Source organism: Diabrotica undecimpunctata, chromosome 7 (assembly GCF_040954645.1).
Source record: "Diabrotica undecimpunctata isolate CICGRU chromosome 7, icDiaUnde3, whole genome shotgun sequence".
In the NCBI taxonomy this organism is placed as follows: Eukaryota; Metazoa; Arthropoda; class Insecta; order Coleoptera; family Chrysomelidae; genus Diabrotica; species Diabrotica undecimpunctata.
In genome coordinates this window covers 78,182,491-78,208,069 of record NC_092809.1, presented here as the reverse complement: position 1 = coordinate 78,208,069, position 25,579 = coordinate 78,182,491, and the positions used below count along the sequence as shown (strand labels likewise).

At 34.2% G+C, this 25,579-nt stretch overlaps 1 protein-coding gene across 3 annotated transcripts in view; it reads right to left on the bottom strand.

The window, feature by feature from the left end:
* The window catches only part of LOC140445513 (ATP-binding cassette sub-family C member 4-like), a 390,598-nt gene that overhangs the window by 169,277 nt on the left and 195,742 nt on the right, over window positions 1-25,579 (bottom strand). For 2 of the 3 annotated variants that reach the window (XM_072537582.1, XM_072537583.1), the window contains one exon: window positions 17,199-17,728. In XM_072537582.1, the coding sequence (XP_072393683.1) occupies window positions 17,199-17,272 (74 nt within the window). In that variant the 5' untranslated portion in view covers window positions 17,273-17,728. Of the gene's footprint in view, window positions 1-17,198; window positions 17,729-23,876; window positions 23,925-25,579 lie in introns of those variants that run through there. The other variant, XM_072537585.1, reaches the window with a different exon arrangement.

The window sequence follows — 25,579 nt, the reverse complement described above, 5'->3', positions numbered from 1 at the left end:
TTATAGCCCTGTTCTCGGAGTTCCTGTTCTATACAATCATGTGGGATAGATGGACACACACCAGACAATAATAAGCGCTGGCCTGGAGCAATGAATCTGCGAGTTTGAATTTGTTCCGAATCCACTGTAACCATTCCATTGTCAGCGTTCATGAATTCATCGACCTCTGCCACACTGGACAGACAAACACACATTCTACTGTTAGATATCCTAGACGAGAAAAGTATATTCCTCGGACCAACCTTCGTTCCGATGGATATAAGACATTCTTCCAGCCCTATTCCACCAAGGGAGCTGAAAACTACAGCTTGATTTCCCAAAGGGAATTTCGGCCGGTAAGAACCCTTGAGCAACCTTGTTGTTGATTGTTAGTATTGTTGACAGCAATAATTGCAGCACCATTTTGAAGCTCCATTATTTCCAAATAACCACTTGTACCCCCTCAGGCCGGACCTGCCCTGAAGCAAATCAGACTGATAAGAGGCACGAAAACTAATTAATAAGAAACCTGTCCCTGCCCCTATTTCTTACTTCAGTAGACCGTCCATTTACTCCAAAATGAAACAATAATTGAGCATCCCACCCCAGTTTCAAAGATGCAAAGAGACGGCACCCACCACTACTCATCACTACATACCCACTTGATTAGGAAAATCAACTACAAGTAGACAAAAATTATGAAAAATTATTTTAAACTTGGTAAAATCAAAAATTCAACCATCACCAATTGCTACAACCGATAGCGCGCTTACACTTCGATTGCTCGATCGATTCTCGATTTATTTTTTAAATCTTAAAAATATGTAGTTACGAATACGATCTATCTGTTGCAGAATCATGACCGTTTTACTTTATAACATAAGATATGAACACATTTCCTTCCTATAAACGTTAAGACAAAGACAAACGTAGTTTTGACGGAACTACACTTTGACTAGACTAATATCCGTATTTACCGTAAACAAAATCATTTCTTTTATTTTGCTTGTCAACTGTAAAAGGAGCCAATAAACATTCCTCTCACTGAAGAGCAACGAAATATTTAAATGGTTTTGTGAAGAGTGTAAACATACTTTTTATGGGGTTTTACAGTTATTTTTATTGTAGTTGAGTGTCGTTTTGAAAACAGCTGAAAATACAAGTTCACGAGAATTTTTCTCGAATTAAAATGTATGAACATTGCTTTCAACAATCTCAGACAGCTCGTTTTAAAATTAATTTGGCAATGAGCCGACCATCAGTGTTGCCAGATTCAAAAGATCAAAAATCGTAGCCGTATTGTTTAAACAGTGTCAGTACATTAAAAAATGAAAGGGTATAATAAATCTTTGTAATAGGTAACATAAAAACGTTAGCATTAATGAACAATATAAAATTTATTGTTATTACTACATTTTTTATTTTTTCTTATTGTACTTTTTTCCCTATTTTTAATTCTATTTATTTTTTCTGTTTATTCTATCAGTTTTTTTCTTGGCTTGCCTCTTTGCTTCTTTTCATAGTACATTTTCGTTATATCTAATACTCTCTTTGTAGCCCTTTGTAAGTTGATTCTAATCATTCACGAATTAGTCCAAAATAAATTAGCAAATTTCTTGGATTCTTTTGAACAGCAATGTAAAGCATCTTCGGTGTTAGAAAATTAATTTTTATTATGATTGTTGTCGTGGAGAATATCATATTGAATTTATGTACTAGGCTTGATATAAATGGCAATCTCTACTGATATCACAAAAGCATTTCATATCAAGTAAAATGAAGAGCATTTTGCAAACTGTCGAAGGTGTAAGGTAGCTATAGAACTACAAAAAATAAGAAATAATGCATTACATAAGAACAAATAAGTTAGAAAACACCATTTCGTTAATAAAAAAATTAAAGATAATTTAACATTTTCCAACACTGTCTCAAACGAAATAAGGGCTGAAACGGGGGATACTCAGAACACAAGCATTGAACACACACTAAAACTCATTCTAACTAAACTGGAAAAACCAGAACAATCGATTTCCTCTTTTGATAAATTTTAAAAAGACTAGAATACATCGATCAAGAAAATATGCCAACAGACTTCGTACCAAAAGAGTTTAAGTTACTATTTCAAATAGAAAATATAGATGTACGTCTTATCTCGGAAACACCTTTCAGGAATCCTTCATTTGGAAATGGAAAGTACTCAGACGATACCTATTATTCTTTCTATCACTGGAGTCATTCCGAAGAACCTCCTAGAAAGCATAAAAAAGCTGGGTCTAAAGGAACATCTATATAAGATCATGCAGAGAGCTGTGCTACTTTCGACGTCCAGATGCGTTCGAAAAATTTTGGGAGATACACCGACGTACCAAGTCACCTAGGGCTCGATAACACGGAAAGAGTCCCACCAGAGCTCAATCCTTTTGATACCGTAGATTTCTGGGATGAGTGAATTTTCCCCTTAGAGGGAGTGTGAGCCGTATGGCTAAATCTGAATAATAATAATAGTTGATGGATTCGACCGTTACTTGATGGAAATTCATTTTATGTAACAATAAAACACTGAAAACTTTGTTTTCAAAACTTCCACAAATTTTTATTTTAAATTATTATCACTACAGCTGTTTCGGCTGATTGCCTTTCTCAAGTGATCTGTTTTTGGCATGGGTTTACACTTTATAGTCTCTAATGAAATAAGTTGAGGAGGGGAGAACTGTTTGTCTCAAGCTGGTCATTCAGAATTATATCTGTGTTTTTTAATTTGTTGATCTCCATAGATTCTAACAAAGATAGCTTAAGGCCTTTATTTTGAATGTGTAGGATTTTAAATTCGTCATCAAAAGACGAAGGTCACTTCACCTTCTAGATCATAATCATTCTTTTGATGACGAATTTAAAATCCTACACATTCAAAATAAAGGCCTTAAGCTATCTTTGTTAGAATCTATGGAGATCAACAAATTAAAAAACACAGATATAATTCTGAATGACCAGCTTGAGACAAACAGTTCTCCCCTCCTCAACTTATTTCATTAGAGACTATAAAGTGTAAACCCATGCCAAAAACAGATCACTTGAGAAAGGCAATCAGCCGAAACAGCTGTAGTGATAATAATTTAAAATAAAAATTTGTGGAAGTTTTGAAAACAAAGTTTTCAGTGTTTTATTGTTAAATAATAATAGTCTGGTTTTCTAGAGTCATGAAATGTCTATAAGATTACGAAAAAGGCATATTTCTAAAGACATATACCATATCTCTATTCCAGCATATCAGGTCACCTTATTCTCTGTAGGTTGCGATCCAATTGCCTACAGCTACGCGCAAAATTCGGCTCTAAAGATCTCGGTCGATATTTTGCGAGCCGACGTCACAGGTTCTTAAAATTTTGTCTTCCTCCTACTTATTTACCTTTTCCCCTGAATCTTTTCTTCAATGATCAACCGAAGTATTTCTTATCTGTCTCCTCTCATTATATGCTCAAAGTACCATAGCTTACGCTCTTTAATCGTTATCATCAATTTCTGGTTTTTCAGCATTCTGTTAAGAATTTCGGTGTTTTTTCGGTAAAGGATTCTGCTATAAACGTACATTTCAAAAGCTTCGATGCGTTTCAGTGTGAGGGAGTTAAGAGTCCAGCTCGCCCAGCCTTCGTGTAGAAATGGGAATACATAACAGCACATGTTCTGTTCAATTCTTGAGAGGACCTCTTTCGTCAAATGGCAACTACTATTCGTTAGTGCACCCAAGTATCTGATGGTGACACCTTTTCAACGATTTTATCAGGTATTCAGAGGATAGTTTGTGTTTGTAATTTGAAGAAAACCATAAGTTTCGTTTTGGTGATGTTCATGTATAGAAGCCATTACGCTCGCTACATTCTACAATGTCGTTTAAAACTTTCTGTAAGGTCACCTACGGCTCGATGACACGGAAATAATCTCCCCAGAGTTTAATTCTTTCGATAAAGAAGGTATCTGGGATAAATGAATTTTCTCCTTTGAGAGAATGAAAATCGTACGCTAGGAGAATCACGGGGTTAGTCTGTTGTCTCTTGGCCTTACGATATAGAACGATGATAATAGGGCCATTGCTACGCTTCAATCGCCTATTGTTACTTCTAGTTTCCACCAACGTGCTCATTTTATTAAGGTCGTAGATGTTTTCGCCGACGCCAGATATTGAACCGAGACTTGGCGCTACAGAATATAATCAAAAAAAAAAATGAAACTACTTAAAACTAAATATCTACTCGATTAATGAAAACATCAAAGAATACAGAATAAAATGCAAGCAACGAACTAAACAGATACTAAATTACAAACCGAAAGAGAGAAGTACAGGACGCACCTTAAACAAATTGAGCGAACTTTGATGTGGAAACACCCAACAAATGCTTAAAACCTGGAATGATGAAAAAGAAGAAGATTTATGGAATAAAAACACTTTGTGATCAAAGTTTTTGATTTAGCGAAATTGGAATGTCCGGTAATTAAGTAACTGGAGACTCGAGTTGCTAGATACACCTAATAAACGGTAGATCTGACAATACAGCGCACTACATTGGAGTCCGCCTTTATACTTTGGTATTTATGTGTTACGTTACATAAAGTTGTCGGAATCAATTTGAGTCTTAATATTTTTTAAATGATATTTTGATAAATTTTTGAAGCCTTTAATATTAAAAGGTCTCGAAATTCGTGTTGTAATAAACATTGTCTAGTATGAAATGATGAAATAAGGAAAATAAACACGAAAGTCATTTCAGATTCTTTTTCCGTTTGAAATTTACTATACAAAACATTATCTGCCTGACTATTACGTCTCGGTAATACTATTGTATCATATCACATAGTAACATATTCGAATACAATCTATGAATAAAGAAGAGTTCGGCTATTATAAATAAATGGAGACCCAAATTTTAAAGCGCCACGAAGTAACAGACATAAATGAGAATTCCAGGATATAAAATCCACAGAAACGATTTCAGAATATCTCAGTAGGCACAGCAATCCTAGCCAGAAAAGGAATAAAACAACAGAATACCCATTCCAGATGGATTGGAAACACTTAAAGCAACAATAGTAAGAATAGAAACAGAAGGAAGAACCCTCAAAATAGTATCAGCCTACGTGAAACCATCGTTCCAATCCGAAACGAATATCTAAATGTTTTCCTAGACACAGAAAAACTAACAATAATAACCTAAACGCAAGATCCCAAAAGTGGCACGACAAAACAACAAAAAGAAACGGAAGAATAAGTAATATGTGACTACCTAGAAGGCAAAGGTAATGCAATAGTAATGGAATCGGAAGAACCGACCTTTTTCCCTAGAAAAATCATACTTTCGACATACCTGGACAAAGCAATTCTGCACGAGCTGGAAATACTACATGATATACAAGCAGTATCAGAAGTAAGTGGAAACAATAACCTAATCATATTAACAATAAAATGATGGGAGTAAAATCCGCTTCACACACACTAGAAGGAGAAAACAAACTGGCAAACGTTCAAAAGGATAGTCAGTGGAAACATTGACATCATTCCAACAATCAACTCTGCCGATGAACTGAAACGAAAAGCAGATTTGGAAAGGTGTATAAATGCAGTTGAAAAATTCACAGTTACTGAAGAAAAATCAACTGACATTTTCAACATTTAGACCTAAACAGGCCGACTATATGGAAGATCTCAAAAATCCTGAAAAATGAAAACAATCCTATTACACGGAGAAAATAGTACCCAACAGAAGGAAAACCGAAGTGATGAAAAATTCCCTATAAAGACAATTCAGGCTAAACTACCATCAGGATGCAAATATAGATTTCATATAAGAAGTAACGGGTGTTTTTTTAGAGGCATAGAAATGTAAGTGAGCAACACTTTTTTAACTGTCGGCCATTTTGATTTTTCGAAAGATCTTGGTTTGCATGCTTACAAAATTCAACTCGAGCAGGAATTTAAGCTACACGATTATCCAGCAATGCGTGGACGCGGTGAATGGGCCCAAAAGGAGATTGCTGTTGATCCCGATTTTTATAAGCTAATTTTGTTTAGCGATGAAGCTCACTTTTAGTTAAATACCTAGTCAACAAACAAACCTGTCGTATTTGGAGTGACGATAATCTTTAAGTGTATGTTGAGAAACCATTACATCTAGAAAAACTGACAGTTTGGTGTACTTAATGGGCTGGTAGAATCATTGGTCCGTACTTCTTCAAAAACGATGCTAATCAGAAGGTTACAGTCAATGATGACTGTTATAGAGCCATGATTACTGACTTTTTCATTCCTCAATTGAAAAATCGTGATGTGCAAGAGCTGTGGTTTCAAAAAGACGGCGCAATATTTCATACAGCATGTGCACATAATTGATTTATGAAAGGAAACGTTTGGTAGGACACTTGGAGGACAACATTCGCCGCGTTATTGACGATATACGGCCATAAATGTTGGAAAAGTCATCGAAAATTGGACCTCCAGATTAGACTACTTCAGAACCAGCAGTTATATGTCAGAAATCATATTTAAATTAAAATGCCAAAAGATTATCTTTCGAATAAAGGCAATTTCATCTGAATTTAAAAAAAATCATCTTTGTTTATTCCATTTTAAAGTTCTATACCTCTAAAAAAACACCCTTTAGAATGTAGCCACAGAAAAATATCAAGAAATCCAGAAGAAATAAGAATAATGTATACCTCGCCAGAAGAAGTCAAAGGAATAATTATCAAACACCTAAAACTAAAAAAAAGCAGCACTACCAGATGGAGTCATAAATAGGGCACTAAAAAAATCACATAAAAATAAATGCGTTCGTTAGACTTTTTTTTTCTATTTTCTAAACAGTGGAAAGAAGTACAACTCATAACGCTTCTGAAGAGGGGTTTATACTAGCAAGTTTTAAAAAATGAGTCTCAAACAATAGGTACGATACCAAAGTACAATTTGGTTTTAGAATTGAACAATCCAGCGAGCTACAAATGCTAGGGTTGACAGAATAGTTTAGTCATTCCAAATCCGTAATCATTCCAAATTGAAGAAACACATTATTTTGTAAAATTTTTGTACGACAGCGGTACGATTGTATTACAAAGATTCAAAATGATGACCATTCAATTTTCAATGACGACAGTGTAGAAAAAAGTATGAACTACTCTTTACGGTAGTATTTCGCTTATATTAAAAACGCTCGTACAGATTTATTTATTTTTCCAGTTTCCTATAGTAATAGAATTCGTTTAGAAGAATTTTAAAAAACGATTAATTAATTTATATTTAAATGGGAATAAGCCACATTAAAGGTTAAAATACGTTTATTGACGTTTCAATTTCCACTTCGGAAATCGTTCTCAAAATACAAACATTAATATTGAAAAAGGAAGTTATTAAAAGGAAAATACCAGTATTGGTAAGTCAGTAACATATGGAGAATACATCATTTATGTTTTTTAAATAACAAACATATAAAATCGGAATTTGGTGTTTATTGAAGGTAAACTAAATGCACGATCAAATACTTACCATGTCGGGATAGTATTATGAGGTTTTTTTCCTGGTTTTTCCCTCATAATTTACTATGGAATCACTAACAGGAGAATTTTACTGTCATCATGGCATGTATTTGTCTTTTTAAAGACGAATTACATGTTATGATCTTTTCTGACGGATATTCTCAAGTTAAAGTTGATTTCATGTAATCGAATGAACTATCTTATAAGTAAAGTCGTCCCAGGAACGCAACTCAACAATATTGGCAATATCATTTTAAAGTCGTCTACTTTAAAATGTATAAGGTGTGTCTGAATTGTCAATATAGATGAGTCAGATAAAATTAAATTATTAGAAGAATTTTTCACTAAGTAACAAAAAAACAAAATTTGTTTAATTTACTAATGTTTGTATTTTGAGAACGATTTCCGAAGTGGAAATTGAAACGTCAATAAACGTATTTTAACCTTTAATGTGGCTTATTCCCATTTAAATATAAATTAATTTAAAATGCCACAAGAAAATAGCTTCAGAACAATATAACGATTAATTAGATAGAAGACGCCTTTGGCATCTTATGATTAATAATTCTGTATATTGTATACCAATGAAAACATCTATTCAAAATGACATTCTTGTCAACCTTTATAGCTACAAACAGTCCAAAGTGCGTTTCAAAATTTGGCAACCCTCACAAAAAATAGTATTTTTATTTTAGTTCAATCTGAGAATCAACATCAAACTCCAATCTCAATCAACCATTCCACGATCAATTTGAATACTTTATTTCTTCTTTCTGTTCTCAACTTTTCTCAGCTATTCTTCGATTTCGCTACTTTCTTACCAATTTTTGGTTTGTTTTCTTCTTCTTATTTAATATTCAGTAGAAGAATTCCCTGCATATTACTTTTATCTATCCCGATTCATATGTTGTTGTCACTTTCTGGTTTTTTGTTCTTGTCACTCTACGCATTGACATGCTATATCGGTCCTTATTTTTTATAGAATTAAAATTTTTAGCATACTGAAGATAAAAAAAAAGACAGATGGACCTATAGCTCCGATAAAAAAAGATAACAGAATATGTTGAAAATATGGGAAAGAAAAAGGCGTCGAGAAAGATATTTGGGGGTAAAAATACGAAATGAACTACAGATGATAAAGAAAAAAAGACCTAGTAGGGTGTATTTGGATCCTACTGTAATACGCATGATAAAGAATCAAAGTAAATCACGATCATATAAATATCCACCGAAAGATTCGAGAAGCCCCTGGTGAATACAAGAGGAGAAACACACACCTCATCATAAACAAAGACGGGAACCTGGCGACGACAGTTAAGGAGTAGTTGGTGACCTGGAAAATGTACATCGAAGAACTTTTCTGGTACTATAAAGGTAACCTTCCAGAAATAAATTGCAGGACAGGGCTGTCAATACTAGAAAGCGAGGTGAAAGCAGCTTTAAAACAGTCTAATGGTAAGCTCACAGGTACGGACGAAATACCCGTTGAACTTATTAAGGTGATGAGTGAAGTGAGCACGAAGGAGTTAACTGGACTGTTTAACGCCATATACGATTCAGGTAATATCCCAGAGAAATGGCTATTGTCAACATTTGTAACACTACCAAAAAAACGATCTGCGAAAACGTTGGGAAACGCAATTCCATGGGTACACGTAAAGCACTTTTCACCCTACTTCAGTCCTACTTCAGAGATGCCGCGATGTCAGTTGTGATTTGTTTTATTGACTACGCCACGGCATTTGACCGTTGTTGTTAGCACCAGAAAAAGGTCGCCACCCTACAAAGAGTAGGATTGGATGAGAAGGACATTCGAATCATCATAAATTTATACTGGAACCAGCGTGCTCATGTCAAGGTCGAAGACCAGCTGACCGACCAAGTGAAGATCATGCGAGGAGTAAGGCAAGGCTGTGTGCTCTCGTCGACTCTTTTCAATATATACTCTGAGGAGTATATATTGAAATAAATATTGAATATTGAATAAATTCATGGTTGTCAGTCGTGCAAATTTAGATCCCGAGGCACTAATGGCAAGTAGCGAAGAGATTCAGAGAGTCGACAGATTCACTTACCTCAGAATTACCCTCAACTCACAATGGAACTACGCTCAAGAGATTAGATCCAAAATTGAAATGGCACGGTCTACATTTATCAAGTTGAGATCCTTGCTGTGCTGCAGTGATCTCAGTTTGAGAACCAAGATGCGGATAGTGAGATGCTACATTCGTCCAGTGTTACTATATGGAGTTGAAGCCTGGACACTGACGCAAGCCACAGAAAAGCGGATTGAAACCGTCGAGATGTGGATCTACAGGAGGATACTAAAAATATCATATGTGGACCATGTCACCAACGTTGAGGTCCTACAGGGCATGACAAAAGAAAAAGAAGTGCTTAATTAAGTGAAACAACGTAAGCTTGAGTACCTCGGGCACGTGATGAGGAACGAAAAAAAATATTGAATTCTTCAACTCGTTATGCAGGGTAAAGTATTAGGCAGGAGAGGGCCGGGACCCCGTCGTATCTGGTGGTTGAAAAACCTCCAACAATGGTTTGGGATGACCTCCGCAGAGCTGTTTCGTAGGATACCGGATAAGGTACTGAAGAAGAAGAAGAAGAATCAAAGACTACGGTAGCTGGGGCATGTAACACTAAGAATCCCAATGAAAATTTATCAAAAAACTCATGACTAGCTCGAACCAATTAAAATAACGAACAAACCAATCGAGGACGAGGTAAAAAAGTGAGGATTTAAAAATAATCGGCACCAGAAATTGTAAAAAGAAAGCATTAAACAAGAACGGATGGAGACAGACACAGACAACAGATATGAAATACTGTGGTGGCCAACTTAAACAGTTTTTAGTGAGAGGTGAGACTCATTAAAAACCACAATGTTAAACAAATTAGAAGCATTTGAATTTTTGTGCTATTGACGGATCCTAAAAATATGATAGATTTCGTACAGGTCACGTGAAGATTTTCTTAAAATGATGAATTCAGAACGTCTGCTCATAAACATTATAATCAGGAGAAAAACAGAATATTTCGGCCATATAATTAGGACGTAAATACCATCTACTTCGTCCTGTAATACAAGGAAATGTGGGAGGAAAGAGATGGATGAGTCGAAAAAGAAATTTTCATGGCTGTATAATATTAGGTAATGGTGTTGCTCCACAGTAGAAGAATTATTTCGTGCAGCAGAAAATAGAGAAAGGTTTCAGGAAATTGTAAGCATGATGACGTCCATCGTCAACGTCTAAATATGGACACGGCACCTAAAGAAAGAACAAAATAAAACTTCAAGTATCTCATCGTCAGCATAGTACGAACACCTAGTCAAGGGCCTGCATGACCTGTAGAGCTAATTTCTCTCTCTCTCCAATGGCGATACAGCCAAAATCGAGGATTTGCCCCCTTCAAACAATGCCTCCAACCCTCAAAGTACCGCGCCAATCTTCTTCAGGTTCTCACGTCTAGCAAATTTTGCGCGTCGCATGCCACTTCATCATCCCACCTTTTCCGTGGCATTCCTTTTGGTCTTGCACCGTGCATTTTACTATCTAGGGCTCTTTTTGCAATCTTTTCGCCCCATTCTTACTACACGACTACAGCTCATCAAAGTCTCTGAAGTTTATCAAATTCTGAGAAAAGTGCCTCTTTGAACAGTTGGTATAGTTCATGGTTGTATCTGGACCTTCATACTCCGTTTTCGTTAATAGGTCCAAACATCTTCCTTAGGACTTTTTTTTTTTCGAAGACTTCCAGCTTTCATTTTGTGTCTTTTGTGCCCATGTCTCGCAACCATAACATACTATTGATCTGATAATAGTTTTGTAGACCTTGATTTTCTATCTCCAGTGTGTGTTTTTGGAGGGGAACACATGGGTAAGTTAAAAGTAAGCATTGTTTCCCTTTACTATTCTTCTTTGAATTGCTGGTTCTTCTTATCCATCCATGTTTAGTGCAACTCCAAGATATATGAAACTTTTTAGTTTCAATATCATCCTCTAAATTCAACTTTGCGACTGTTTCCCCTAACTCTTGCCTTTGATAGCTTTTTGTCTTTTGAATATTTATTTCTAGTCCGGTCTCTTTTGCCATGTTTTTAGTTGTGAATATACAATTAAAGCTAAATAAAGAGCCAATTTACAGTCATAAAAAGTCTCCCTTTATTCCAGAAATATTGCAGAAGTACAAGACTTGATGAGAGAGTTTTAGTTTGAGAAAGAAGTAATTTGTACCTAATATTCGACTTCCTTTATGTCATAATCATAATATTCGACTTCTTTTACGTCATAATTAATTTTTATTTAGATTTTTGTTCTTTATTGACTTGGCTAATAATTTACTCGTAATGTTAAAGTTGTGATAGAAAATTATGCAAACATGTAATTAATAAAAACAGTAAGTATGTATGTTAGTAATTACCCAAGTAATATTAATTTTATACACAAAAAGTAATATTAATTGATAAAAAAATATGAAGTGTCATTTACTATCAACAACTGTATCATAATTAATCAAGAAAACTGTTTATTGCCTTGATTAGTTTTTTTACAGATAAAACTATATCTTCTTGTTCACTTGGTTCACTCATTAGAACCAGTTATCTTATAATATGAATACTAATTAAGGAAATGAATATTACTTAGGTTCATCTAATGGTATTCTAATCAAAACTGTTTGGCATGACCTACTGAGAAATTTATTCAATATCTATTACTTTATCATATGCATTTTGTAAGTTAGTGATTGACAAATATGTTTTTATGCAAATTGGAGTATAATTTATTCTGGTCACGGTAAAAACAGTATAAATAAAATCTACTGTTCTATTGGAGACTACTCTATATAGACACTGGTATATTTCTGATGACGGGAACAAAAATTACATTTTGGTTCCGAATTTCACTTAATTTTTTATATATATCATAAAAAATTATGACCTTATATACTCCATATGGTAAACATCCAAGGGACAGAGATAGAACACGTAGAGTAATATACATATCTGGGTCAAAATTTCAAGGTAAGCAAAGAAAATCAGACTACCGAAATAAGCAGACGTGTAAAAATGGGATGGGCAGCATTCGGAAGACTCTCATACGTACTTAAAAATAAAAATATACCTCAAAGACTGCGAACCAAAGTGTTTAATTCCTGTATCCTACCTGTACTTACATATGGAGCTCAAACCTGGACATGCACAAAAATAAACATGGAGAAAATTAGAAAAACTCAGAGAACTACAGATCCTGGGTATCTTATTCAAAGACCATAAAACCAATGAAGACATTCGTAATAGAACAAAAGTAAAAAATGCTGTCGAACAGGCAGCTAAACTGAAATGGAAATGGGCTGGACATAACGAACGTCTTAAGGATGGCCGATAGAATAAAGAAATCGGGAATTGGCGGCCATATGAAGCCAAAAGACTAGGAGGAATACCGCAAATGCGATGAAGCGACGATACTAAAAGAACTGCAGGACCAATGTGGAAACGTCTGTTTAAATTGTTGAACTAAATTGACTGGTCACTGGTTAATCGTGGTGGTAAATAGTTGTTCGATAGGGTGAAGAAATAACTTATAAAACGAAATCTCTTCACACGTTCTTTATTGTGTGCTCTTATGGCATCATATGGAAACATACTGAAATTATAAAATTCAACAACGTCTTACAAACAACAGAGACGAATGGCGTAAATTAGGAGAGGCCTATATTCGGCAATCCGAATAGAGAGAAGGGTTTAAAAAAAATACTCCATATACATCAAAATAAACTACAGAATAATTCTTACAAAGAATCCTCTATTATGCAGGGATATAAGGTTTCGATGACATTAAAAGAATAGCCGGAACAAATTGGAAATATGTTGCTCAGGATAGAGACCGATGGAAGGAGTTGGGAGAGGCCCATGTCCAAACATGGACGACAGAAGGCTAAGAAGAAGAAGAAGATAAGGTTTCGAATATCGAGAGGAGCTAACGTACAGCAGAAGAAGAATTGCTCTTGTTACACTCTTGGGATCTATACACTGAGCACTAATAAGCTCCGTTTATAATAGCGTTTATAATAGCAATCTACAATATTCCAGGCTAAAGTATTTACACTGATAAAATCATTCGGAGAAGCTACAGAACGAACAAAATAAATATCTCTATCGATATTAGCGGTCATATCTACAGAATATTTTTAATAAAGTGGCAATAAAGACAATAAGGTGTATCTAAAATAGGTGCCGGAGTATGAAGGTCCAAGAAAATATATTATGAGGCTCCATTATGTGGCTATAAAAAAAAGTCGTAACAAAAAAATGGAGAACCCTTGGTGGACAAATCCACATGAAGAAAATCATTAGTAACATTGACAAGACTTTCGTCTAGTGTAATGAATCTTAGCGAATAAGTGCAATGAGTGAGACAGTTAGAGAGAGAATGGTGACTGGACACTGTCAACTGAGTGTTTTTACAATATCGGTAAGGTATATGTATAATAGGTATAGGCCTAATGGGTACCCTACACTTGGGACTGCGTTTACTACTCCACGTAGTGTATGGTCGGATGATTTGCGTTTCATCACGTGTCTATTGTTTTTTGTCACACCGTTGAGCGATCCATTTTACCGGTCAATGCATTCCATGCGTATGCGTAGCCCGCGATAAGAAAACGATGCTTCCAACATAGGAAGCGCGCATCCGCCCTAGTCTATAGTACCGCCTTGGGACCACCGTTTTTTGTATTATCTTCTTCTTTTTATATAGACATGACTCTGTCTGTTTTTTAATGTGCCTCCAGTAAGTTGTCTTCACTACTCTATTTATTGTCATTCGGCTTATATGATCGTTCCATTCTACTCTTCTATTTCTTACCCAGTTCTTGATGTTCTCCACCTTGCATCTACGTCGTATATCTGTACTTCTAGCTCTGTCCCATAGTGTCTTGCCATCTATTATTATAAGTGTTTTCATCTCTGCTGTTTCTAACATCCTATTTGTCCTTTCTGTCTCAGGTCGTGTTTCTGCTGCGTATGTCATTATTGCTTTGATGACTGTTTTGTAAATTCTGCCTTTCATTTCTTTCCCGATATTTGTATTTCTCCATATTGTTTTATTCAGGCAGTCTGCCCTCTTTGCTCTATTCACTTGATCTTCCACTTCAGTTTCAAGCTTTCCTTAAGTAGCTAATGTCATGCCTAGATATTTAAACTCTATCACTTGTTCTATTACCTGACCTTCCAGCTCCAATTTACATCTTCGTAAATTTGCTGTTATAACCAGGCATTTTGTCTTTTTTTTGGGGAAATTAACATGTTAAATTTTGTGCCGGTTAAATTAAATTGGTGCAGCATACGTTGTAAATCGTCTTCACTTTGAGAGAGTAGTATTGCGTCTCTGCATAGCAGATTATTTTAAGTTGTTTTTCTCCCATTTGGAATTCTTTTTAGGTCTTACTTTTTTTTTATTATTTCATCCATAATCAGGTTGAACAATAGAGGACTCAGGGAATCTCTCTGTCTTATCCCATTGCCAGCTTCAATAGGAACGGTTAGTTCTTCTTCTATTTTTACTTTTATTGTGTTGTTTTGGTACATATTTTCGATGGTTTTGATTATTCCTAGAGGTATCTCTCTTGCGTACAGTAAGTGAATAACGTCTTTTAATTTGACCCGGTCAAATCTCTTCTTAAAGTCCACGAAACATAGATATGCTGGTTTGTTGTATTCTAATGATTTTTCTTGCAATTGCCTTATTATAAATATAGCGTCGTTGCATGATCTCCCCGGCCTAAAACCTTGTGGTTCTTCTGCTAGAGTTATAAGTTCATTAAGTTTTTCCGGGTCCGATTTGTCCCCCTTTTTGAAGAGAGGTATTAGGATGCTTGATCTCCATTCTTAAGGAATTCTGTTTTGCTCTATTATTTTTTGGATTAGTTTTAATAGTTGTTTGGTCAGATCTGGTTTTCCGTACTTTATGGGTTCGTTTGGTATTTTGTTCTCTCCTGGTGATTTTATATTTTTTAATTTAATTAATGCTTCCTTTACCTCCTCAATATTTATTTCTTCGTTCACCTTCGTTCTGTCTTCACCTCTGGTTTGGTGATGATAATGAATCTCCTCACCTTTAGTAAATAGGGATCGAAAGTAGTCTATCCATGTTTCCTTCTGAATGTGTTTCGTTTTTATTAGTTCGTTCATCTCTTTTCTTTGTCCTCTGATCGTTCTCCATATTTCTTTTTTATTTGTCTAACTAAAGTATTCGTTTCATTTCTGATTCGTTTATAGTGGTTATATACCTGTTGTGTTTGTTGTGTTCTGTATTGTAAAAAGGCTTTCTTCTTTTCTTCACATTTTGTCTTAACTTCCTCTCTAAACCATGGTGTTTTCTTTTTTGATATGTTAGTGTTCGTTACTTTCCTCACTCCAAGTGATTCTGTTGCTGTGTTAATTATGTTATTTTTGAGTTTTTTCCAGTTTTCCTTGATGTTATCGTTTTCTAATATTTCATTCCCAGTAATCTTCTCTAATATTCTTTTCCTAAGTATTTCGTGGAATCCGTATTTAGTTCTTCGACTTTGATTTTTGTTTGTGTTGGCGCCGCCCTCTTGGGTGGGAAGTATTTCAGGATGATTCTTATTTTACATAATACTAGGCTATGGTCGCTACCTACATCTGCTGAGTTGATGCATCTTACGTTGATTATTTTCGATGGATGTATATTTCTGTTGCTATAACATAATCTATCATAGATCTTTGTCCACGGGAGGTGTTAAATGTATATTTGTGTTGGTCTTTGTGGTCAAAAAATGTGTTGTTTATTCTTAGTTCGTTATTCGTGCAGAAGTTTATTATCAGTTCTCCATTTTCGTTTTTGACATCCTCGTTATGTTATTGCTTAATTCCGGGTATTACTTGATTGCATATCCGAGCGTTAAAATCCTGACTTGATCTACTACTTGTTGTAATTGGTCATAAAACGCTTCCCCTGTTAATTGAGGCTTGTTATTTTCTGGGCCGTATACTCCAATGATGTTCAGGTCTTCCTTCTCCATTCTTATCTTTGCTGTTACAATTCTTTCTGATATGTATTGACACTCTTTGATGTGATTTTGGTACTTTTGGTGTATTAGTAAGGCTACACCTTCTTTGGCCCTGTTTTCTTTTGTTACTCCACTATAGATTAGTATGTATTCACCTAATTTTGATTGACCTGTTCCTTTTTTGTTTGTTTCCTGTAGAGCACAAATATCCATTTTTTTCTCTTTCAACACTTGGGTTATTTCTTGGTCCCTTGAGTTGAGCGATCTGATATTCCAAGTAGTAATTCTCATCTGGCTTTTGGATGTTTTTCGCTTGCATTTGGTATTACCAAGTAACAAAACTAAATAATTTAAATGTGTATTTTGAAACTTCCGAAGTGTCAATCGAAACACCAAAATAAACATATTTTCAACTGAAATTGTGGTTAGTTCTTAATAAAATAGTAAACCGTATTAAAATGTTAGAAAAAAATAGCTTCAGAACAATTTTAACAAACGGTTTAAAACTTGGTATAATTAGAAGAACATATATATCTTATCATAACGTTTGAGTTTGGAATTTGATCTGTACGAACGCAGTGTTTTCAAACACATATTAGCAGGCAAAAAAAAGTTGGTACATATTTATCCAAAATAAAATAAAAAATACTTACGAAAAAAAGAGGACGGAAAACACATTGGCTCCATCCCTGGGATTGGGATTGTAATTTTCTTTTGCTATATCCATGATTATTCACAGAGTTATTACTTAAAACCATTAAACTAAACACATTCACAAATATTATTAACGTAAACTTTGGCACTAAACTAAAACTCACGCTAGCGGAACACAAAGCACAGTTATCAACAATTATATAATTCACAATAATTAAGACGGCTCAAAATGTATCACGTTATCAAGACTATTTTTAAAAACTTTCAATTACGGACACACTTCTCTCTTGAAGATTAACCATAACTGACGCTTAACCGATAATAAAAAGATTGTTTGGGCTGTTTCACTTTATGACGGTATTAAGAATCGGATGGTCCCTTTTATGCAGATGATTGTAATTGGAGGCGGCTGTTAAAAATTATTATCTGGGTTGAATTCCTGGTAGATAATTTGAATGGCCTGGGGATATTCCCGATGAGTTTGGACCAATTTGGGTTTTTTATGCTGCTATTGTACCGTATGAGTAATCTGGAACAAACAATTTATTCTTAGTATGTAATTTTATAAAAATAAATACGGTAACAATGTTAATTGCGTTTAAAATACATTTTTAGTATTTGCATAATTTATAATGTTTACATAAATACCAAGATATATGATTTAAATTTAAAATAAAACTTATTTTGGTGTCAACAAACAAAAAAGAAACATGTTTAAAAGTAATTTATATTTACATATTAAATATTTTAGATGTGACAACTAACGGGGTATAGAACTGGTGACAGATGGATAACCATACTTTGGTTACGAGCAATAATAATTAATATTAATACAAATAATTTTCAATGAACGTAATTAATAGTTTTTATACAATCCATGTAACTTATTAAAGTCATAAGGATAATCAAAATCAAAATACGTAAAAATTAGTGACAACTAACAACAGTGACAACATCAGTATATTTTACACTTAATTTCTTGTTAAATTGAGTAAATCCCTATATTATTTCAATAAAATTGAAAAATTCGAGAGTTGATGAATAAACATTATTGCAATAAAAGAATCTGTGAAGTAGCGGATGAACATAATATTCCTAAATATAGTCAAGAATATAGAATAGTCAAGAGACGTAATATAATTGAACAAATTATAAAATAGGCAAGCAAGTAGGCGAATTTACTGTGTATACGAAACTTACTAGTATAATACCTACGATACGGTTAAGAAAGGATGGTGGCAGTGAAACGCAGTGTAATTATATTTTTAAATGTAAGGGTTTAACTCACATAGAGTTTATGTCTAGGACAGGAACAATAAATTCAGAAGCCTATTGCGAAACTCTTCAAAGACTAAAGATTTTAACGATAACTTCAATGTCTACAATGGGAAATTTTTGAGTACCTTCCACTCATCCCAGACCTGACGCCTTCAGATTATCATCTGTTCTCGAAACTGAAGAAATTTATGGATGGAAAGGAGTTTGGAAACGACAAAGAGCTCAGAGATGCAGTGTTATCCTGGTTTAGTCGTTTGCCGCAGAGGCGGCCTAAGGTCTAGGCAACCTAGGCACGTGCCTGGGGTGGTAAATTTTGGGGCCCGAAAATAATATTAATTTTTTTAATAAAAAAACGCAAATAATTGTAATGAGAAAAGATGAATGATTGTAAAAATGTACATAAAAAATGTCAGAGGATAAAAACTCCAGTGACCACATTAATTCTATTTTAATTTATGTAACAAGATCTAAAATTACCGGACGCATTGACACTGAATTGGAAAAACAAATTATAAATGAAAAACAAATATTCGAGGGAGGTGGTAGCGACAATCAAATTTATTTCTTTATTTCTTTTATGTGGGAATACAGGAAAAAACATTCAAAATGCGGTACCAGTAGTACTATAAACTATTTTTCGTTTACGATATGTGATTAATTTATTTCTATTATATCGACAGATTTACAACTCACAATAGTGAATGAAATAGAGGAAGCCAAATTTTACGCTCTAGTCTAGAGGAAAGAAAGATTTTTGGGATTTTTTCCTATATTTTTTTATACTGGTGAAAGCTTAGAGAAAATTATTTTAGAACTTTTAAATAATTTAGATTTAGACATCACTAACTGTCAGGGACAGAGTTGTGATAATACGTTTAATGTCAGGTAAATATAAGGAACTTCAATCCAGAATAAAACAACAAATTTTTCCGCCCATTCATTAAATTGAATTGGAAACGCTGTTATCGAAATTTGTATGGAAATGACCACTTTTTCAATAGTGTTCAGGAATTGTACGTATCTTTTCAAGTTCTGCACATAGGTTAATTGCATTAAAAAAAATTTATAAGAGCAAACACTCTTGCGTATTAAACCTATTTGTGGCATCAGGAAAATTATGGAGAAATTTCATAATTTGCATAAAAAAACTTAACACATTTAAGTACGTATTGTTATTTGCTATGTGGAAAAAAATTTTAGAATAATTGCTTCAAACAAAAATCTTTAACAAAGAGATGAATCCCTAAATACAGCAGTTTTAATATATGATTCATTGATAGATTTTAAACAAACTGCAGAAAATTCACTGACACAGAACATTTTAAAGTTAATATATTTTTTTTGTTGTATGCGATTCTTTAATTATATTAAAAAATATCTGATGAAGATAAAACTATTAACAATAAATTCAAAATAATTTCTCATGATAGTGATGTCAGTGACTCTTTAACCCGGCGTCACCCTGGTGAAAAATGTGTGTATAATAACCGAAGTGGGCTATTACTGACCCCATTTAAAATTATTTGGAAAAACTTAACAAACATTCCGAACACGAATTTATTTTTTTTCTTATATGACTATAAGTTTTCATAAATAACAGCAGTTTTTACCACTGGATTAAATTTGACCGCGTATTAGGTAAAATTTACAAAATAATAAAATTCCTACAAACAAAAAACACAAGATACATAAAAAATTTACAAACAAAAGATAATCATTTAAAATAAAAGAATTTTGCTAACTAATTTACTTAAGTAACTAATGCTAATCCCAGATTTTCCAGGAATATACGACGTTTCTTTGAATAGTCACTAGTGTTTGTTCTGTAAATTACCTGGCTGTTGATTCAAGCTGTGTCCATTGGTGAAAAAAATATTTTTAGTGGCCACCTTCTACAATTACGAGCTACACTGTAACTTCCTGTCAACTCATCCACCGTATCAACCCCTACTTTTGTAAAGTTATAGAAACTTATTATTTCTGGTAAAAGTTTCTCGCCGGTAGATTTATCTATTTCATCATCGTGATGAAGTGATGATAATAAAATCACGTTTTCCCCTTTTTTTGGTACAAAGGATACCATAGTTATATGTTCCTGAAATCCAAATACCGATGACTGTAGTTGTCTGTTCTTGATCTGTATAAATTCTGGGGAATCTCTCGCCCGGGTTTTTTCTCAGAGTTCCTACTAAAGTTAAACTATGTCGTTCACGCAAAATTTTCACAAGTTCGTAAGAGGTATACCAATTATCGAAAGTGATATTTCGATTTTTACCAGAAATTGGTGCTATCCGTCTTTGGACAATATCAATAGGTTTATTGCTTATTTGGTACGGCCCATCTGGCTGGGTCCCTGCATAAGTTTCCATATTAAAAACATAAAAAGTACGGTAGTCTACTAGGGCCTGAATTTTTATTCCGTATTTCGCGGGCTTGTTCGAAACATACTGCCGGAATGAGCAACGCCCACGAAAAGACTAACTTCTCGTCAATAGTCAAGTACTGTCCTGGTAAGGAAGCATGTTGACAATTTGCGACAAAATTTTTCAAAAACTGCCCTAATAGGAGCCAACTTATCAGACTGTTGCCTTTCTTGTCGATTGTCTACATTCTCGAAACGTAAGCACTGCAATAAAAACGTAAATCTATTGAGTGCCATCACTGAACGAAATATATCGATTCCTGTACCATTTGTTGGCCAAAGGTCTTTTAGATTACGATGACCATTTCTATATACACGCTCTAGGTAGAGGAGGCCAAATAATGCCTTTATTTCAACAATATTGGTCCTGCTACAATATGCTTTATCTTTGTAGGCTAACGCTTTTTTATCTATCAATACATTGGTGCAGATCGTGATACCTTCAATCATTTCTTCATAAAAAAAGAAGCCAGCAATCTAAAAGAGTCTTAGCGTTTTTAGCACATGGTTTGGATCCTGGTAAGTTCGAAATTATGTTTTCTACCCTCGTTCTAACTGCTTTATTACTATGGTGTTTTCTCCATTTTGTTTTGGATACCCTACCTAAATAATAAGGATATTTTTTATCTTCTTTTCGCTTATTTTCAGATTCCAATACTTCTAGTTCCTCAATTTCTATATTTTGTTCACCATCAGACTGATTACTTATGCGATCAATTTCGTTTTCATCGTCGGAGTCCATAATTTCGTAATCATCATCTTCGAGTTCCTGCCAAAGTGCCAATAGTTTGGCTTGTCCTTTTTCGTAATTCATTTTAGAGAAAAAGTTTATAAGTACAAAAAATAACGCCATGAATTAAAATTGTCTTAGTTACCTTGCGAATTAAAATTGTGTCTCTTCGTCACCCAGGTGGGGTCTAATCGGATTGCAGAACACTGTACTCACTTTGACGATCAACCTATAACTGAAATTGGTTAAAAATGCCCAACGGCAACATGTTTTAGGAAGCTATAGGCAACCAATAAAACATCCGTCTATTAACCATAGAATTATGCTAGTTCTAGTTCTAAGTGTGTTGGTGGTACCATTAGACCCCACCTGGGTGACGCCGGATTAATCGAGGAATTAAAATGTTATGAACAAGATTTACACCTAGCAGAACTGAAAAATGAACTATTATAATTTTTACAAAGGAAATATTATTTCGCCTGTATCCATGTGGTCATTTATTCAGGAAAATAATAATATTATTCCGATATTCCCAATTTAAACACAACTCTTAGAATTTATTTAATCCTTCCAATAAGCAATACAAGCGGATCCTTCTCAGTAATGGCCAGAATAATAAAAATTAAGATCCACTTTAGGCCAAAAAAAATCAAATAGTTATCACTTTATATAGAAAAATAGATATTAAATAATTCTATTAATGATGATAAACTAATTGACAAGTTTGCAGAATTACAACAGAGAAAAAAGGCAATATAGCTAATCAATCTGGGTATATTTGTTTAAGTATTATGGTTTGTTTTAATAAATTATGTTTATTTAATGTTTGTACATGTATATTATTTTTTTTCCGTTTTTTTTTCTTGGAATCCGATAATTAAATAGATCTATAAACATAGTATATGTTTTGAAACTAAACTACCATCGAAAAACTGATTACACGATACAATAAATGCCTTGACAAACAAGGTAACTACATTTAAAAATACCCAAAGACGCTGTGGCTGTAAATAAAATTTAAGTATTCTTGAAAATTCGTCTGAAAACTCACTGATCCCAACCGTGAAGCCAAATAGTTGCTGCATCATTCCTGACAGCTCGCTAATATACCAAATACATCTTCAAAGAAAGCTGAACTGCAAATCTTTTTAATGGAATTTGTATTTCGAAGATTTTTATAGAAAGAAAAACCAATTTATTGATGTTTTCCACACGAAGTTTTTTCTGGAAAAGTTTGTGGGAATTTTCCCCATTTTATAAACTTCAATATAAATCAAATCAAGGTTTTTTTATAGGCTAGACATAATTTGAGGCATTGAAAAGGGCATTGAAAAATTGGGGAAAACACCTTTACAACCCCAAAAAATAATTATTTTTTAAGGCTTTTAAGAGTTTTGCACGTTTTTGCTAGGTTATTAATATTTTTTATGTTATAAAGGTTAATCACAAGGTTTACAGGTGATAAAAGATGGAAAAATACAGTAAAATCTCCAAAAACACTTGAAAGCCGGGTTTCTTTGAGGCCTGAAAATATTCTTTTTCATTATATTTTTTGAATATGAATTGGAGACTCAATGATTCAGGTTGTATCGATCTCAAAAAAATATGATTAAGTCCACAAAAACTCCTGTTTTTTTTTTGGAGTGTAAAGGTGTTTCACCCAATTGTTGAATATCCTAAAGGACTCAGTCACGTCAAATTATATATAACCTATAAAAAAGACTATAAAATGGGAAAAAAACCTAAAAAAGAGTTTTGCGAGTTTTGAAGGTATATTTTTGATAAAATACCACTAAAAAAATAAAGCTGCGGACATCTCCAAGAAAAAATTTCGAAAACTTTTTTCGAAAAAAAAAATGCAATTATTAGATTTTTTGATGAAGGGGGAGGGGAAGTTGGTGGCGGGCTAAGATTGTGCTGAGTCTTATTTTTTAATCACATAGAAGGTAAAAAAATAAAAAAAAATGGATTCTGGGGGTTAGAGCGTTTTGACAACCTTAACAGCTACTACCTACCCTCTATTTGTTTGTATTTGTGTTTTATAATTATAATTCATACATTTAAGACAAATAAAAAAATAATGACTCTCGTAATACATAAACAAAAAAAAACGTTTTTAATGTATCTTATTATATAACAACGATTATGTTTGATCTTTGAACATCAATTAATAACGATTAAATAATTAGTTTTTCTACAGGAAACCAAAAATTAATACGTTTCGGCTATATGAGTATTGTTACTTACCATAACAATTTTAATTAAAAGTACCCTACAACACTGCCCACCAACAATGAGAAACAATGAATATCTACGAAAATACTACTTATATCGCATGCGATAGTATGAACATGAATAGCAACACATGTTAAATGATGACTCTGATATCAAGGTTGTTTCGATTTTTATAAAATTACCAGTCATTTAATTAGTTCCTTGAAACTGTTTTTTCAAAATTCTTATTACAGTTTTGATTAAGATATATACTAGCGAGATTTGCGGGTAAATTGAAAAATAGAATAATTATATTACACTTTTATAAATAATTAAAATATGAACAGAAAGACTATGCAATGAGCTAAACAAATATGCTACGCAACGGTAGTAATATATGTCTTGTTCAAAATGAAAGATTAGAGTTAAAAGGTTGAACCATCGAGTTATAATCTATAAAGAAGCTATGAGCATATTAACGTGTGTATTAAACAGGGCACTAAAAAACCTACCCAACAAAGCTATTGTCTACATAACGAACATAGTAAACAACATGCTCAAACTAAGATATTTTCCAGACAGATGGAAGGAGGCACAAATAATCATGATCAAAAAACCAGGGAAAGATGGCACTTTTCCGCAAAATTATAGACCTATCAGCTTATTATCTTCAATAAGCAAGATAGCGGAAAGAGTTATATTGAAAAGACTAAACGAAGAATCGGAAGCACTAGGCACCATACCAGAAGCGCAATTTGGATTCAGAAGCGAACATTCATGCGAACTACAAGTTCTACGTTTCACCGAATTCGCAACTAAAGGATATAACGAAAAAATGTACACGGCAACAGCATTTCTGGACGTCAGTAAAGCATTTGACAGGGTCTGGCATGATGGACTCATATATAAAATGAACACCATGGGATACAGCGAGGTGATGACATGCCTCCTTGGATCATACTTAGCCAACAGAAGGTTCAGAGTTCGGACAGGGGCAACCCTGTCCGAGGTCGGGACCCTGGAGGCGGGTGTGCCTCAGGAAGCTGTTTTGTCGCCTTACCTGTACACCATCTATACGGCCGACACGCCAAAAGAACCAGGATCCCTGTTGAGTCTTTACGCTGACGACACGGCAATAGCTGTTAGCTGGAGAAATCCAAATCATGCAGCTAATCATCTGCAGAGAGCACTTAACAGATTCGAAAGATGGTGCACCAAATGGAAAATAGCCATAAACCCAGACAAAACACAGGCTGTAATGTTTAGTCACAGAAAAAGTGTATCGAACCAAGAATTAACGATTGGAAACACCCCAGTATAATGGACAATCGAGGCCAAATACCTAGGAGTGTTATTAGACAAAAAACTCACTTTTACGCAGCATATTAATCAGCAAATGTATAGAGCCAAAGCGCTGAAAAGTCAGCTCTCATCGCTTATTGGTAGAAGAAGCAAGTTAAGGTTCAAAACCAAAATCAGGATGGCGAATAGCATTATCCTACCAGTCCTCTCGTATGCCTCCGCTGCGTGGGGACACACCTGTAAAACTAACAGGAAGAAAATACAAACAGCGCAAAACCAATTAATAAGAGACGCCCTGAATCTACCAAGATATGTACCTCTGAGAAATTTATACAGAGACTCAGGACAAACAAGGATTCTTCACACCATGGACAAAAAGGCATACGAACTTTTCAACGGACTAAACACCCACCCAAGTAGCATGTTAAGAGAGC